At 34.7% G+C, this 19,264-nt stretch overlaps 1 protein-coding gene across 1 annotated transcript; it reads left to right on the top strand.

The window, feature by feature from the left end:
• Positions 13,834-16,645, top strand: LOC109718219 (histone-lysine N-methyltransferase, H3 lysine-79 specific-like). Its single transcript, XM_020244329.1, has 6 exons — positions 13,834-13,934; positions 14,153-14,229; positions 14,368-14,428; positions 14,605-14,818; positions 15,149-15,503; positions 16,083-16,645. The coding sequence occupies exons 1-6, from the start codon at positions 13,859-13,861 to the stop codon at positions 16,464-16,466; spliced, it is 1,167 nt and encodes a 388-aa protein (XP_020099918.1). The 5' UTR covers positions 13,834-13,858; the 3' UTR covers positions 16,467-16,645.

The following is a 19,264-nucleotide window of genomic DNA, read 5'->3' on the forward strand; positions in this document are numbered from 1 at the left end:
TTTTGGAAATGCGTGACTTATTATCTTACTTTGGAAACCAACATATCATGGAATAACTTAAAAGCATAAATACAAACATCTCCTTTGTTCTTATGCGTGCAATAATAAAAATAACAAACTAGAGTACATGGGGATGCGAGTTGTACGACAAAATGGTAACTAGTTTTATATATATATATATATAATATATGTATTGTGTAATGCATGCATGCATAGTTAGAGAGAGAGAGAGAGAACAAGGCACGTGAGAGAGTGGTTTGGACGAATAAATTCCCTACATTTGCGGCGGGGCTTGAGCCAAAGCACAAAGTAGATAGAGAAAGGAGAGAGAGAGGAGAAACTATTCCATGCACCACTATGTATGCATATATACACCAAAAGGATCCAAAATGCAAATCTAGCTAGAAAGTTTACGACAAATATACATAAAATATAAAAATACTATTATCGGATAGTTTTTAATTTTTGAAGAACAATAATTGTCCCGCATAGTATTAAAGCTAGAGATCTTGAGTTTGAGTGTTGCTGACCAGAGTTAACAAGGATTATTCTTCATGACAAAGTTAGTAATGTGTTAAACTAGCTACCTAGTTTTGCTAATATTTAAGCCTTAAATGGTTTACAATATAAGTCACGATTCTGATAGCTTTGATCTCATATGAATTAATGAAAATGGATTTTCTCTAACACCATTAATCATACCTACTTATCTGAATATTATAATTTCCAAGAGAGAGAGAGAGAGAGAGAGAGAGAGAGAGAGGCAAAGGGCATCAATAAATTACCAAGTACAGCAGCAGAAGAAATGGAGAGACAAGAGTCATATGTAAACTACCAGAGGTGAGTCTATTATTGCGCTGGGAAGCTGCATTGCATATTCAGATTTGGCATAGGACAAGATCCAAATTCCTTAGTTTAATATGGAGCGTTGATTAATTAGTGTCCTTCGATTTAAGCTAATTAAAGTGTGGCCCAAAACCTACATTTATAGGTTTGTGGCTAGATATTACTAATTAGCTATAGCTAGGGTAGATGTATGTTCCCAAACTCTCTCTCATTTATTGTCAATCATTCGAAAATTTATTGACTAGTCAAATTCCAGTCCTATTTTTCATAGAGGGTTGTACGTAGTACTTAATTTGCAAGGTGTTCTCTATGTCACGTGTAGGATAGGCCACACCCAACAGGGATAAGGCACTCCATCAATGATCCATATACTGTTAAACATGATGTACAATATTTAAAATTTTTGGGCTCAAAATTTATAACTTTTACAAATATATATTTTATTGTACGCATGGCGCTGTATCAAAAGAAAAAATAAACAGTGAAAGATACAACAAAGATAGAAATAAAAGGACAGGATTGGATAATAGCCTTGATCAAGAAAATCAAAGTGCCTTCTAACAAGCATTCGGTTTCGATAAATTTAGATTTTTCGACATTGTTAAATTTTTTTAGCTATTCAAATTATAAATTTTCTGAATATCTGACCAACAGTTAGATGGAGGGACAATAGATATATATGTGTGTACACACCCTTGGATGAGGGATTATAGAATTATAGTTCTTTTTTGGTTGGGGACTAGATACTTTTCTTACCGTATAAATTTTTCACAAATAACTAATTAATCTCCATTTTGGGCTCTTTTATAAGAGTATATACAAGGCACATCCTGCTAAAGAATGAAGGAGTTGTTGAGGATCACAAAAAAATTAAAATGGTTGTTGAGGAAATTATAAACAGGATTTGGAAGTATTGAGAAGACTAGGAGAGAGCAAAGAAACAGAGTGAAATATATATATATAATTATATATATTTAAAAGAAAAAGATAAGAAACCAAGACAAGCTAACTAATTGTACCAATATGAAAACCACATTGGCAAAAATGTGACTTTAGGATGTTGATGCCAAACCATTAGCATCCCAATTGTAAAAGCTTTGGTCTCGGATATCAACTACCAAGTCTTTTGCCACTTGCTCTAGGGACAGTCGGTCACTACATTTTTTTTTTTTTTTGAGTAAACAGGGATGTACCATATTTGTAATACAGTTTTAAAGGTTTACAAAAGCAACTGAGTCGTTGAAAGAGTTCAAACACAAAAGGATACAAAAAGAAACACATTATGTATGCGTGAAACTACCAATTGTAAAAGCTAAATTATATGAAACAATCGTTTATCTCTTGAAGCTTAAGCTATTGGTGATCATAAGCGGTGGTTTTGCATAATTTAATATGATATCAGAGAATAAATATTTTTATATCTTTATATTTAACATTTTCTCTCACGTCTGGACTTAAGACTTTTTGATAGGCCCGATCACATGTACTTAAATTAAATAGAAGAAAATTAATTATATTAGAAGGCTAGCAGGACGCGAACTGAAAACCTCCATCTCTGATATCATGTGATATTATATGAAACAACCGTTGACGGTAAGACATCATGGATAAGATGTAGGAGGATCATGAATTTGAGTCCAAGGTGGAGGGATTCTGAAAAGTGATGTCGTCTGTTCAGTAACACCTATCTTCTGATTCTAAGAAGAAGAAAAAGAAAAGGATGACTTCAGGATGTCAATATACATATATATATATATGCACTCTGTTTTAAAAGTATTATAATTTTAGATATAAAAAGTAAAATTTTTAAAGTTTAGATGCATGTTTCAATAGGTACAACACATCAAATAATGTCTGTAATTAAAGATAAACAATGTGGCTTAGTAGCTTTGGATCCGTGTGTGTTTCCCCTAACAAGTTCCATCCAAGTTTAATTATAGATACCTAATTGGTAACATTACATATATATATATATATATATAGGGGGACAAATATTCCAGGGCTAAGACTAATAAACAATATGAAAAAGCAAAACAAAAAAAAAGAAAACTAGTAATATCACACACATTTAGTCAACATCCTTATAGTACGCCTGAATATAATTATATACATATGCCCCATGAGGTCTCATGCATGTCCAGTACTATTGAGTTTTCCATTTTACGCGAATAAAATTAAATATAATGGAAACGGTTTTTACTGCTAAGATCAGTGTATTTACCGTCAATCAAGAACAGCATATGAATTCAAAACAATACAAATGGTGGAACTGAGGGTTTCATCGCACCGACGCATGGAGACTGTATCTAATATATATAGAGAGAGAGAGGGTTCGACTATGGTGCTTTTGGAAGTATAAAGAAATTGGTGCTTCTAATTTTTAACTCTTTAATTATTTTTAACTTTTGAATTAATATTATTTTCCTAGGGTACCACTGTACTACTCTATCCTAGGGAAACCACCTCTTAATTCCAACCGTACAGTTCTTGATCCAAACGTTAAAAGATAAAAAACATTATCTTCTTTATACTTTCGAAAGTATAGTACGTAGCTAAATGAGTAATGCTTCTATACTCTTTTTTTTTCTTTCCCGTTCATTCCAGCGTATTCAACGGCTTAGATTTAATTTTTTTAAAATAATTTTTTTACCTGTTAAATATTAAAATTATATTATATATATATATTGTGCTCCTAGCTAGTAAAATGCATGACCTTGCTAATTAATTATATCCCATTGGTAACACATTTAAATAAGTTCTTTTAATATTCTATTTGGTCTATTAAATTTTTTAAATATTAATAAGCATCAGAAGGCCGAGATTTTTTTTTAAAATTTTTTTTGAAAAGTAAAAAATATCATGTACCCTGTCCTAATTCTCTGAATAAAATTAATCATTTTCCTGTTCAACGTTGACCGTCGCTTGTCCCGAGGCTTCATGCAGAGACAAAATAGGTGACAACGTAAATACCCTAGAATATTAATTAGTATGCGAATAAAACACCCTAATTTTCGAGTATATAATCGATCCCTTCCTCACATGCCGCGACACGCAGTGCGAAATTTCCTTTAGGGTGCGTTTGGTTCGCTCTATCTTTTAAAGATTTCTAGTAATCAAATAAGAATAAAAAAATATGACGGTGTTTCGTTAAACGCACTAAGTAATCCAGTTAGTAATATTGGATTCACTTGGAAATAAGATTCACCATAAAATACTAATCTCATTTCCTTGAGAGAGGGTGGATATCCTCATATTAATGGATTTGAGTAATCATAATATGTCTAATCTCTTTCTTTCTTCCTACCCGCCGGCTAATTGATATTATTTTTTTTTACACTCTAACCTTATATCTCTCTCTAAACTTTTTTTTCTCTCTAAACTAAGCTTTCTCTCTCTCTCTCTCTCTCTCTCTTTCTAAAATTTCAACTCTCTCACTCCCTCTAATTTCGACTATATTTTTCTTTCTATTTTTTTAATTATGCTCTCTCTCTCTAACTTATACTCTCTCTTCCTTTTTTCTAAAAAGATGTTGAAACTTTTGGTAACATTATCTAAAATTAATTAAATAAATAAATTAATGAATTGTATATTTTTTGTAATATTAAATAATATGGCTAATTAATATTACCATGCGAACCAAACATAGGAATTCCATATTCTTAGTAATAGGATGAATAGGAATAAAATTCTCGGATATCTTTTATTCCTAGTAATCTTTCATAATGCGAACCAAACGCACCCTTATAGTTTTGTGGCCAACTCTTTTTGCCGTTTATGCTATTTACATGCATCTTAGAAGGCCACCAGTTGGACCATACATTACTGGGAAAATGATGGGAGAAGGGACATCAAGTGGATCATAATTGTCTTTGATCGCAAATTATACCTCCCTACCCATCTATTTGTATTATTATTATTAGTCGTAACCATTCACGTATCAGTACAGAAGGTTCGGAATTTGAATCATTATAAGTATATCATCTTATATAGTTATTCTTTTTCATTTTTGTCAAAAGTTCACGCTCGTGTGGTGCTTATGATCGAAGATTTTAGAAAACAATAATTGCTTACGTATATATAAAACAACTGTAAAAATATTCTATATTTAGCATTATGTTATGTATATGGTGTTTAAGTATGAGGTTTTGATTAAATTAATCCAAGAATTTAAGTATTTATCGACACGGACTGTAACTACCGTTCGCGTCAGTATGATATCGACACGATACAGTTCCGCGTCAATAGCAAAACTCAAAACTCTCTTTTCTTTAAATTAGTAAATAATTTTCTCAATAAAGTTTAAGAGATTTGATAAAGATACATAATAAGTAATTAAAATATTTTATGTTGCTAAAGTAAATAAATATTTTATGCCATTATGTGCCTGCACATATATATTTTTTGTGACCGGTACATATTGGTACTGTTCGGCACGCACTATGTCTGTAATTTCTTTTCGTTTATCGATCTCAAGTTCATATTTTGGGCCTATAAAAAAGTCTTGGATCAGGCACTACGAAGAGAAATTAAGGATGTAAATATAAATTATCAAAATATATATATTACCCTCCAGGGATTTTTTTTTTATTTTAGAAATAGATAGCAAGCTATCTGCTTCATTCATCAAGTAAAAAGCGTACAAGGTAGAAGCATCTGAGGCCTCCGGAGGAAAAACAAGCAAAAAACAAAAGGGGGGCATAAAAGAACACCAAGAGAAAGCAGAACAAAAAAAACATAAAGGAAGAACGAAAAAAAAAAACAACGTAAAGCGGAGGGGGGGAGGGGTCAGAGATGCTCGGTCCACTCGCTAATCAAAAATTTCACCCGATCGGATGACCGGTTAACGTACATTGTGTAGCTTCGCCCGAAAAATGATATCATTTCTATCTGTCCACACAATCCACCGGATCCTCCAGGGATCTTTATTGCTGTTAGAGAAATACGGTTGCTTGACATTTTCTCCTTCCTAATTGACCCAAAGAATATTCAGAAACCTACCTACTTTGTTTGGACATAAGAGGTTAGCTTAAAAAAGACCCACACTGCAACGTTGCCTCACTGTGAAATTCTTATGGGGCCACAGTGAGGTTGGCTTGTTGAATTTATGTCATCTCTTGTTGAATTTTATGTATCTTATCATTTTCGGTGTTATGAAAGTGAGATGGGTGTCTCTATTCATAGCACTTGTCACTTCGCATGGTTTTAGGCTAACCAATACTCTCGATAAGATAAAGTAAGCAAAAATCTAATTAATATAGAAAATTCCATTCCCTAACAATAGGTATAAACTCTCGAGGGGGGTAGCAATAATTTTACCACTTTACAAGATTATAATATATAAGCTACATCTCTCTCTCTCTCTCTCTCTCTCTCTCTCTCTCTCTCTCTCTCTCTCTCTCTCTCTCTGATGAAGCCAATTTAGCATTAGAGTTTCTAAAAAAGCATGATTTAACTAAGCTGAGCCGAAAATTCCGTTAAGTCAATCAGAAAAACTATTTGGCCAAGTTTGAAAGGCAAATTCAACTATTTAGGCCTCCATTTTTTATATTTTTAAATTTTTTTCGGAAAGTTTTATATTTTTTCTATTTTGAGTCCAGGTGTTTGCTTATTTCTGATTGTTTTAGATTTAAAAATATATTAAAATTTATTATCTTCAATTATGGTAGAATTCGAGTGCCAGTCCTATATATGCTTGACGTTCGATCGGTTAATGTAATTAGAGTTGGTTAATAATATTTTCGCTTTTGCCAAAAAATCGTGTTCTTTGTGTTTCTCTTTTTTTTATACCTCTTCCTTCTCAATACGGCTTAGGCCTGCCTCACTTTCTATCTTCTTTTCAAAGTTTACGTAGGTTTCGTAATCTTAGGAAATTATACATGATATTTTCCGCTCTCGAGCCATTAACATATTATAGGATATTTTATAACCAATAAGCTGTGCATGATCATAAAAATTAATGCTATACCAAAAAAAAATGGTAAGGACCTTGGTCTTGAGACTTTGAACTAACGAATTCCCAGTTTCATATATACAAAAAGTTTCATATATACAAAACGAAGGTGAGTCCAACTTGATCTATTGAATTAATGATTTGAATTAGTCCGGAGCTTCCCAATTGGTCATGCCACGTCAGGCCTTCTTTGGCGATTGTGACATAAAACTCTGATCAAATATTGAACAAAAAAAAAAAATCTAATAATGTCATTTCATTCGATATTGAATTACATGCCCAAACCACTTTTATTTTGCAACATAAATAAATGGTAACTCTAATAGAGTATGACTAATATACTTTTACGAGAATAAAGTTTTTCATATTTATAAGTTATTTTTATTGATGGGGCTTTCGAATCGACGATCCACTCCGTTAAATATGATATAGAGTATTTAAAATTGTTTAAAAATAAATTTTGTAATTTGTCAAAATCATAATAAATTCTATCAAACGGGTATAAAATGAATAGTTACTGATCTTTAAAAATAGATGATCGGATCCTTCAACTTAAGATCAGAGTTACTGATCTTTATCTAGACACTGAATAGAATTTTTTATTAAAAATTCAACCGATTCCTATTCTTTTACACTGTTAAGCTAGCAAGTATTTCATACCGACCGTTAAAAATTATTAATTTTGAGATCTTTTGATTGTAAAGTAAATAATGTAAAAAATTTATAATATTTGATTTTTAGAAATTTTAAATACTCTAGATAATGTTTAATGATATGAATCGTTAATTCGGAAATTATATCATCGAAAACGTTTTATAAATACAAAAACGCTCGTACTTATAAGAGTATGGTAGCCGAATATAGTAACTCTATGGACGTGGAAGCAAACATGGAATAATGAAATAACCATGCATTAATTAATATATATGTGGGAGATGCAAATTAAGGTCAACTAATAAAGCTAAACTAATCACGGAATAAGACTCACAACAAAGCTGTCAAAAAGAAAAAGGAAAATTTGAGAGCATGTTCACATGTGCAATTCTCATGTGAAGTCCGAGAAAACAGAGCACACTATTCAAAGGGGCTTATAGAATTTTCAAGGCGAACCAAATATATTGTTTCTGGGTGTTGTTGTAAACCCGAACGTGACCCGTGAACCCCCTCACATATATATAGAGAGAGAGAGAGAGATTGTGAGTGATTGTTTTTTTTAAGAATAAATTAGCATGTTACCCGCTTCATTTATTATACAGATGAATTAGACTACAGGAGTGAGGCAACTGGGCCTTGATAGAAAAAAAAAAAAAAACTACAGTGTGTGATTGTGAGTGATTGTTTATTTACTTGGATGGTTAGGATTGTTTGTTCTTGGAGTTTTCACTTATATACAGTGTGTGTGTTTGAGAGCAATTTGAGCTCGGGACATTCAAACTCTGATTTCATGTAAATGAACCATGTTTAAAAAGTTAAGCAATCAAAGAGCAATAATTTAATATCTCATATATATTGTTGTCGACGAAAAACACAGAAGAGAACTTTTATTGATCGAAAGCAATAATTATAATACTCGAAGATTCGAACTTTCGGCTAGATTGATAAAAGCACGCTATGTTCGGCCACTTGGCTCAGGCCGAACTTTGATGGGTTTGACATGATTTACTTCTGGCTCGGAATAAAAGAAATTTTCAGTACTTAAGACTTCGACCTTAATCTCCGGGTGGCCGAAATGTCAGAAAAAATCTGAGCTTCGATTGAAACTAAAAATAAAATTATCTACTATAATACTTGATTAGAATTGAAAAACTAAATGACTCTTCAGTATGAATAGGGAAACTTTCGTTATTGGAAAATTGCCAAAGTCTTCGCACTAGAAATTCGAATCTAAAATAAAAACAGAATTGCGATAATTTTAGCCAAATTTTGAAAAAATCGGAATCCTAATATACCATATCAGATGATCAAAATATTTTATCCGACAACCGGAATATTTCACGAACAATTGTACACTCTTCTTCCTGGGTATGCTCAATTTCAGATGTTATAAATGAAGAATAGTTTCATATTGAAAAATAATTTTAAAAAAGAATTGTGATTGTGCATGTTATTGTATGGTATTTTACTGAATAAGACACTGCCTTTCTATAAAATAATAATAATAACAATTCAGTGGTCTCACTATGAACAGAGAGTTAATTTCATACCGTTTCCGTAAACATATCGAATAACAAAAAAATCTCTAAAAAATTTAACTTTTCATATTTATCTTTACAAAATTTAGTGATATTTATATTTATCTTTCCGGTTTGTTATTGGCAGAGCACTATTTATTTTTAAGAGAAAATAACTGAAATGATATTTTTGCCATAAAAAATATGTCCCTTTAAAAGTCCCAACTGTTAAAATTATACAGAATTACTCTTCTAAAAATTTTCAATAGTCATTATCTTTCCTTTTGCCGTTACAAATAATGTAAAAAGGGTAAAAAATCAATTTACCTCATTTACTGACCGTGGTTTAGTATTTTACCTACGATTAACTATATTTTTCTAATAGATCCTAATTAACACAACAAAAGTATATTTGATAACGGTAGGATTTTTATAGAAATAAATATGAAAAGTTAAATTTTGTGCAGAAATTTATTTTTTATTGATATATTTGTAGAGAGTTAGTACATAATTAAGCTATAAACAGAAATATTACTGTAGTTGCTAATTCAAGGATATCCTCAAGGCTCAACTTTCCACATAGATCACATGTCACTTGTCTATCCAACACCTAATCCCTCGCCCATTGGTGAACCACACCTGCATTTGCTGTAGCCTTGAGAATTTCAACAGTATCATCAGAGAAAGAGAGATAGAGAGAGAGAGAGAGAGAGAGAGTGATACGTATATATATATATATAAAAGGGTTTTTTTTTGCAAATAGCCCCCTGATAAATTTTATTTACAAAAATAGCCCCGTCTAAAAATTATTTGCAAAAATGGCCCTGTCCTTGCCACGCCAGCGCCGCGTCAGCGCCACGCGGGCAGGGCGGGCCCAGGTATTTAAGTTGAACACGGTGAATCATTCACCGTGTTCAATACAAAATTTTTGTATTGGACACGGTGAATGGTTCACCGTGTCCAATACAAATACCCCAACAATGGCTAAGTTAGAGGTATTTGTATTAGACACGGTGAACCATTCACCGTGTCCAATTATTTGTATTGGACATGGTGAATGGTTCACCGTGTCCAATACAAATATTTCAATCTTAGCTATTTTGTATTGGACACGGTGAATCATTCACCGTGTCCAATACAAAAATTTTGTATTGAACACGGTGAATGGTTCACCGTGTTCAACTTAACCATCTGGCCCAGCCCCGCTCGCGTGGCGCTGACGTGGCGCTTGCGTGGCGGGGGCAGGGCCATTTTTGCAAATAAATTTTTGACAGGGCCAATTTTAAAAAAAAAATTATAAGGGGGCTATTTGCAAAAAAAGCCCATATATAAGTGAATGATGAAAAAATAAATGAGTAGAGAGAGAGAGAGAGAGAGAGAGAGAGAGAGAGAGAGAGGGGGAGGGAGACAGGATCAGTATTTTCCGGAAGCATCTCTTGTTTTATGCAACGGAGGTAGCGAGCGACCCCTGACCAAATGATTCTTCGCACCGGACCCCACAACAAAAATTGTTCTTCCCCTCGTACGCACTGTAGCTCATCGATATTTTGGTGAATTTTTTTTTTACACACTTTGAAATTTGAATGCACGGTAGTTTAATTTCGACGCAGTCGAAAAGTTCCTTACACGACATATACAAATTAACGAGCACAAGAATGTGTAAAGAAATGTAAAATGTAGGCTCATGTGGGGTCGAAGAGGAGACTGGACTACCTATTTGCACAATGTATTGTTAGTAAATTCCTAATTGCGATGGTCTTAAAGAGGGTTCAGTTTGGGGGACGACGTGAGATGCGAGTGGGATAGGTAGATGTTAAGGAACAGATCGCAGCTTATTCGAACAAGATTGACCAGCATAATAACCTGCTGGTAGGTCATCTGAGATTTAACGAATAGTGCTACTATTTTTAAAAATACTTGTGTAGATCCTCTGATGACGGTAACTAAGGTCAAGAAGTTGGCAATCTCGATGGGAGGTTATTCTATATCCTAAAAACCAACATTCTTAGGAAAAAAAAAAAATGTGCTTTCTTCTTGCTTCTGCCGAGGTTTTTTTTACCTCACTCGATCATGTTGCTTAATTCATATTTTTAATGAATGAAGCATTATAGCGTGCTACTTTTTTCTAAAAAAAAAAACAGGCACAAGAATGAGAGACAACTTATTAAAAAATAAAAAAGGGAAAAAAATGTTTTTAGAGGGTAATGACTGCTTGTTATTGCAACAATATTGTGATAACTGATACCATAGACCCTTATGCGGGTAAAGGTGTCTGATATATTGTAAAAGAATAACTAACATAGTAAAAAACTAGAAATATGCAATCTAATATTACAAAGTGGGTTAAGAAGGCTGGAGAAATCTATATTCAGTCCAGAAACAAAGCTTGCCAGAATTAAGTAGCCAAAAAAAAAGAAGAAGAAGAAAACTTACGATTCGGAGACCAAAACAGCAAAACTTGGGCTAGAAAACGATGTCAAACCATAAAGTTGTTCAGCCTCGGTTTACTTATCTTGGAAATTAAAGTACTTTGTGGATTGGGGATATGCACCCAAAAATGAACACACACTAATTCAACACCAGTTAAAAATGGCATCAAACTTCTTTCAATTTGCTCTTGTAGATTGGATTTGATAGAGTCCAAAATTTTCTGGTATCTTAATATCAAATCGATCTAATGAAACTTTTATTGAAAACTACATATAGGTGAATTCTAGATTACTTTATACCTAGAAAATAGGGTTTTATGTAGATCTTTTAGTGCATCATACACATAGACATATAAAAAGTATGTAAATATATATATGTTGGCGTTCGATAGTCCACACACAGCTCCCCTAGCTCATTGTTTTGATCCACCATATCCTTAAGATTTTTTTTTTTTTTTTTTATTGAGTAACCCTATTATATCTTTATGATTACAAAATACAAGCTTGATAAATAGCTAAAAAAGAATTAATGGACAGGTACTTGCACACTTGCAATGACAACGTAACCCTATGTATAGGATGTTAGGGTAAACCTAAGTCATGCACCAAGCATGCATACCAAACGCCTAATTGACACTTCATTAGACTGCTATGAGTTCGGTTGCAGGATATGCACAAACAAATTAACGCTTCCTTTATCTACCCTGTAGTTAATTGGAACCGTACGCAATCAATGAAGTGCGAAGAAAATCAAGAGATAAGTACACACGTGTACGCTTATATCAGACACGTACGTCAATTTCAAGTGAAAATACTTACCTATTAAGTTATTTCAACTAAAAATGCCCAAATTTACCTGCTATTTGCACCCAATTAAGTCTAGTGTGAGATAAATTCATTGAAAATCAAGTAGTAGTACTTGTTTTAATTAAATTTGTTTGAGAAAGTGAAAGAACTATGATAAGTAAAGGACATTTCACATACAGTAGTCAATTCACACTTGTACGAAGGGAGACATGCAAGCTTATAAGGAAAAGGACTCCGATATATAACACCAGAATATCACTTAGGGCATGGCCAATGAATGAAATTAATCTACTAGAGTAATTATGATGGTATAGTTGTTAAAATGGTTTGTCTCGCGCCGAATTAAAGCGAAATAGGTCAAAGATTTTGAGCCAACTCTATGAATCTTCAAGATACTCTGTGATATGTTTCATGGCGGACATGCCGCTACGAGCCACATTGGCTTCTGCCACGTTCGAATCGACTCGCAGAGTTTTAATTGCTTCAGAAAAGTTACTATAATTAAGTGAAGTAACACGCATTAACGAAGAAGCGCCAAAGCAAAAAAGCAACCGCCGATTTTTGCAGTATTACATGAATTGGTTTGCGGCGGAAACCCTATATTGTAAAGAATTTGAATCCGAACTCAGAAAGCTACCGGGCACTACTTTGCAAACCCAAGTCCGCTCCAAACCTGTATATTACTGATATATCTTGTCAAGCCTCAAGAGAATGGCCAATATAGGGTCCCAAACCCGAATTCGGGCTCCAAATTATAACCCGACAAGCCACGGTACATAATGCGGGTCGGGTCTGGCTGTTTAGTTAGCGGGGGTTTCCGTTAACGTACAAAAACCGTTGCTTTCACTCCTGAGGCAAGTGTCAACTCTCGCCCATTGGTTGTTGATACCCCCCTCCCCTCTGCAAGAAAGAAATTATTGCGTACACCGCGGAGCATACACCGGTGTCGCCGAAACTCAAATCAATGTCATGAAATCGTTATCAAACGCTATGATTTTGCGATCTAACGGTTTGCGTACATTTAGATTTTTAACTGAGACATCTAGATTGAGTTTGGGAGAGGTGGTGTATGGACCGCGGCGCATGCAACAGTATCTCTCTCCCCCTCTCCTCCTATTTATGCATGGTCCCTCTTCCCCACCAAGTATCCTCCACAGTATAGTATTCTATATCTTCCTTTCCGTAAGAAAAAGAAAGGAATTATGAAGGGAAAACAGTCAATGTAGGAGAATACTTGTTCATTTCTCCTTCCATATTTTTTTAACATTATTTTCCTATTATTTGCACCACCCTTTTTCTTTCACTCTATACTATTATATATTTATATCAATATATATTATTCTCCTCTCAGTATCCTCTCTTCTTCCTCCCCTCCTTCCCCCTAATTAACTCCACATCAATATTCCATGCCAATTATGATCATAGTGTAGAGAGAGAGAGAGAGAGAGAGAGGTAGGGGGTTAGGGAGAGAAAGAGATATGAATATGGAGGGAGAGAAAGAAAAGGAGAAGGAGGTGGTGGATGTAACAGAAGATGAGGAGAAAAGCGAGGGTAGCGGCCGATCGCCGAGTAGGAAGAGGCAGTCGCCGGAGTTGAACCTCAATGAGGAGGTGGCCGACCGTAGTCCATCGGTGAGGCAGTACAACCGGTCGAAAATGCCGAGGCTTCGGTGGACCCCCGATCTCCACCTTTCCTTCGTCCACGCCATCGAGAGGCTCGGAGGACAAGAGAGTAAGATCGATCTTGCCTTGATTAATCGATCTCGATTTATCTGGTATCAACAAACCATGACTAGATTTGTGTTGGTGATCATGGTCTGGTCCTTATTGCATCATCAGAAGCTATTTGGAGATCAAAATTTCTTCAAGTTTTTCTCCTTTTTTTTTGAGTTTAATATTTGGTTTCTTACCCCATTTTTTTTTTTTGTGATGCCATAAATGGTACTACAGGGGCAACTCCAAAGTTGGTCCTTCAGATGATGAATGTGAGGGGTCTCAGTATAGCTCATGTAAAGAGCCACCTACAGGTAACAAAAGGGAAAGAACAAAAAAAAAGGAGTGCACGCACGAGATATATATATATTGGATCCAATATTCTCATTAAATTACTTTCTTTCTTATTTTCTTTATATAAATTATCATTTTGATCCTTTTTGCTGTTTCAGATGTATCGAAGCAAAAAACTGGATAACTCGGGCCAAGAGAAGATGTCGGCGATTACTCCAGGTGTGTGTATATATATATATATACATTTTTTTGGAGTGATACATCGTAAGTCTCTCAAAATAGACGAAAAAGACATCTTTTGTTCAGCCAAATTAATTTCTTTAAACTTACTTTTAATTCTTATCTTGATTTGATTAGAAAGAATCTTATCGATGTGGGATTTTTATTGCATGCAGTAGTAAACCCCATGGATTTTCATCGAAGGATGGGTGGTGGTAACCTTCAAGAGATGCTCTACCAAAGAACAATAAGCTTACCATCACAGTCCCTCAGGTTTGAGAAAGGGGGTTTCTTCCCATCAAGAAATGCTCATGAGACGAACCGGCTTTATGGTCTTCTTCAACCTCCACAGCCCCAACAGCCGTTCAACTTCAAAAGCTCTCTTTTTAGGTAAATACCAAAACTATACATATGTAATCTCCACAAAGAAGAATACTAGCCTCCTATATATATACTTGTTTCCACTGGCTTCTGAAATAACTTCTCTACTCTAGACAATATATTCTTTCATAATTCAAGTGTTTGGCTCAACAATAATGTCTCGAGCCTTGCTGTTGTTTAAAGCAATTTTTTAAAAAAAACACTATTGTTCTTAGTATGAGTACTTTACTCACAAGAACTTTCGCAGAAGCTCTAGCCAAGTACAAACAAGCCTAAAACTTCAATGGTGCATACCCCTAACTGTGTTGTTTCCTTTGTGTCACTTCAATAATATTGCAGGCAACAAGAATGGGCCTTCAACCAGCAAGTGAAAATGGGTTTGATCAAGGATCAAGGACCAGCAAAGGGCTTGATACATGAGATGATCTTTAAGAAAGACGGGAAGCCATCGAGCTCGCATTTGTTCGACGTGAGGGACGCGATCACTCGAAGCAACCAAAGAATGGATGGGAGAAGTTTTGGAAGCTTTGATTGGGCTGGTAGTAGCTCAAGGAAATTATCAGAAGCTCTGCAACAAACCCATTCTTTCAGCAGTAGCAATTACTACTGCTATAGCCATAACAATACCAACAACAGCAACAACAACAACAACAACAATGTTAAATCCAACTTTTTGGATCCTGTGGTCATCAATGTAAGATATGATCACCAGCATGAAGATCTTTCTAGACTTGAGGTAGTCTATACTGATGAGAAAAAGTATTATAGGTGCACTTAGGGCTTGTTTGGCCATGCTTTTGTGCAAAGTAATCAATGCTCGAGCATTTGGGCATGTTTTCTTTTGAGCTTCCAGCAGCATTCAGTTGCTTAGTGAAAAAGAACAAATACACATCATTTGCGAGCCCCAAATCAAACAAGCCGTATAATAAAGTGCCGGGCCCTTGAGCCGAACCAAACATGTCCTTTGTGCGTGTTTGGCCATACTCGATCCTGGAGTAATTTACTTCAGAATCCAGAAGTTAGCAAAACCAGGTATTTGGTCGATAAAAGAGTTTCGAATCACTGCTGTGGTTCGAGTCCTAACTCCTATTTGGAGCTACTATTTCTTCTACGGCAGATGCTATGGAGGAGACTTTAGTAAAAAAGCTAATAACACTTTTTTAAGCAGCTCTAGTCAAATAACACTTATGCAGAAAGACCAAACAAGCCTTTACTACTTATCAGGAGAATCAAAAGGACATTCTTACAATGGCTTACTATCTCAATGGTGCAGTTACACAAAAGTTCAGAAGATGAAAGGCGTGTACGAGGCAATAACTGTAAGACCAAAGAGCAGAAGACGGGGTTGGTAGAGAAAGATGGCATGCCAAACTTGCAGCTAAGCTTGAGTACTAGTCCCATGTTTGTAGATAAAGATGAAGACAACGAAAAGAAGAGGATCGAGGCTGCAGAAGAGCAAGAAGTGGAAGTCAAAGTCGATAGCTCACTCTCTCTATCGCTCTCGCCGCCCTCTTCCATGAAAGGGACTGCAAAAAGCAGTAATCTGAAGCTCGTAGAATCCGGTAGTAGCAGCAGTAGTAGAAGCAGCAACAATAATAAGGCCGCTTTGGGGCTGAGTACTTTGGATCTGACCATGTCAATTAGGGCATTGGAGTGAGATCTTTCAAGTACTTGTCTCAAGGTCTATGGAGAGAGAAACTTGAGTGTTAGAGTTTGATATCATGAAGTTAATTAAATAGTAAATTTAGCCTAATAGTTCCTTTGAGAGACCATTCATATGGTTCGTGTTAAGCCGGAGTTTTTCTTTTTTAACTTGTCATAACATTCCCAGAAACTATTTACAGAAATATCTAGTTATATAATTATTCTAAATGCTGCTTAATTTGTTTCTTTTCCTTTTTTCGACTGAGAAAGTAGTTCCATTCCGTGTGTGTGTGTGTGTGTGCATGTGCATATGATTAAGCTAAAAAGGGAAGCTAACATGCAAATATGAAGTAACATATATGTCACTAAAGTTTGTTTTCAGTGGTTTATGGTGCTACATATGTTTACAACATTTAGTAACAAATATATATAGTGAACTATATATATGTAACTCAATCATGGAACTGAAAAGTGAATATTGTCTTATTTAACTTTTTGAGTCAGTGACAGCTGCTGGCAACCATCATGGCATTCTATGAAGACATCCACAATTTTTAATTGCTGTAATAGTTTTATAAACAGTCCTGCACATGCCTTCTTCTAAAATTTAATTTACCCCAGCTTTTAAATATGAGGCCTGCAGAGGACCAATGTCTGTACGTACTTGCCTCAATGAGTCAACTTCGCTTCTTTTTTATTTCACCATATTAATTTCCACAAATTAATCATTATGAATGAGCAGATCGACTACTACAATAGCTAATTTGCTTTTAGGATCTTCCGCGAATTTACTTTCTTTTTTTTTTAAGAGAAAAGTAGTATATTATCTGTTTTATTTATTTTTTTAATAAATAAATTTAGCTGGAAATGTGAAGTAACTAAGTTTTGAACTTGGAATCTTCGAACTAACCATCAATTTTTTTGCCACTTGCGTTAAAGACAGTTGGTGCGGATTTACTATTGTTGAATCCTCTAATGTGTCATTTGATGCTAGTTTCTGAAAGTGAAAGAGGAATTCGAACCCGAGTATATATGGATCTTAAAAAATTTGATGCTAGAATCTTGAGACTCAAAATCCCTTTAAAGGTAAAAGTGTTTTGCTGGCTGATCCTTAAGAAGAGAACGCCTACGTCGGATAAGCTATGTAAGAGAAGGTGGGTACAAGACTCAACTTGCGTACTATGCGCGGGTCGGGAGAGGAAAAGGTGGACCACCTGTTCACCCATTGTGTTTTTAGCAAGTTTATCATTGTGATGGGGGTAGACGGTGTGCAGGCTCAAGACCTGGGGGACGAGGTGAATCTAGTTTGGGAGTTGGGACAGGTGGACGGCCAGGAAGAGGTTACATAAGATGAGAAACAGTTTAACATATTTAGTAGGCTGCTGGTGAATCATTTGGAAGATCAGAAACGACTTGAACTTTAGAAAAACCCAACTGGACCATGGGACGACTGTTCTTATTCTCAAGCAATTAGTGAAAGAGTGGGATTCACTTCTCTCTACTTGAACTCTTATCTTATCACTTCTCGCAACTTGAACTCTTAACTTAATTTTTTTTTATTTTATTTATTTATTATTATTATTATTATTTTTAGGGGCTCAGGTTGCCCATTTTTGTAGCCTAGTTCATTTATCCAATAAATGAAGCGGGTAGCGTATACTTTTTTCTCAAATATATATATATATATATATATATATATCTACTAAAACCTATGTACGTAATTAAGCTCTAGTTAAGTTATTATTCTACGACTTTTAATTACATGTATATTTCTAACAATCTTTCTCTCGAATATGTGAATCACCAACTCTCTTTTCAACCTAATTAATGTCTACTCTCTAAGCATTGCACCGAGTCGATCTCGGCTTCTTCTTCACACGTAAGGCCTTGTTGTTTCAGTGCAGCATCTGTTATATACTGTTTGTAACCTAAGTCTCCTAGGGGTGTCAACAAGCCGAACACGAGCGAGGTAGGGCCGGCTCGTGTTTGGCTCGTTTAATAAACGAACCGAACACGAGTTGGCTCATTAAAGTATCGAATCAAAAAATTCAGCTCGTATTCATTTTGTTAATAAATGAGCCAAACACGAGCTGGTTCACGAGTTGGCCAATAAATAATAAGTTAAAATGATTAGATTGGATACATATATAAAAAATAAATTTATAAAATCTTACCCATTAGAATTTGATCTAATGGTAGAAACTTTACATATAAATGAGTCTTTCTATAATTAAGCTCGTCTTTATATTTTCATTTTGGTAAAAATCAAATAATAAATTAACATATATAATTATTTATTTATATAAAATATAAATTAAATAAATTATATAAATATAAAATATATGAATTCGAGATGTTATCGAGGCGAACACGAGCGAGTTGACCCCAGCTCGTGTTCGGCTCGTTTACTAAATGAGCAATTCGATCTCGAGCTCATTTCGAGCCGAACACGAGCTGGCTAGCGAACAGTAAGCTGGATTGCCACCCCTAAATTCTCCCTTGCAACTCCTTCATGTTCAAAAGAATGGTTTTAGTCAATCAAACTACAATGCTTAGGCAAGTAGTCTACACTTTTCAAACCATGCATCCTTCAACTAATTATAGAAGTGCTAAGGTTGTAGAATAGAAAAGTGCTAAGTCAACAACCCACTTTTTAAATTGTAATCCTATAACAATTTCAATCCAATAGCTATCTTAATTTTCTTAATTCATTGGTTTTATCACTTTTTTAATATGTATATACTAAATACCTAAAAGGTTTTAGTTAACACTAAAAAAAAAAAATTTATATACCAAAAGTTGTAAGAGTGG

The sequence above is a fragment of the Ananas comosus genome, linkage group 12 (assembly GCF_001540865.1).
Source record: "Ananas comosus cultivar F153 linkage group 12, ASM154086v1, whole genome shotgun sequence".
NCBI classification, from domain to species: domain Eukaryota; kingdom Viridiplantae; phylum Streptophyta; class Magnoliopsida; order Poales; family Bromeliaceae; genus Ananas; species Ananas comosus.

Bases quoted from the DNA above. Each gene is read 5' to 3' on its own strand.
- LOC109718219 (XM_020244329.1), top strand. From the start codon at position 13,859: ATGCCGAGGCTTCGGTGGACCCCCGATCTCCACCTTTCCTTCGTCCAC. The intron at 13,935-14,152 runs GTAAGATCGATC...ATGGTACTACAG, and splicing joins GAGGCTCGGAGGACAAGAGA to GGGCAACTCCAAAGTTGGTC. The intron at 14,230-14,367 runs GTAACAAAAGGG...TTGCTGTTTCAG, and splicing joins ATGTAAAGAGCCACCTACAG to ATGTATCGAAGCAAAAAACT.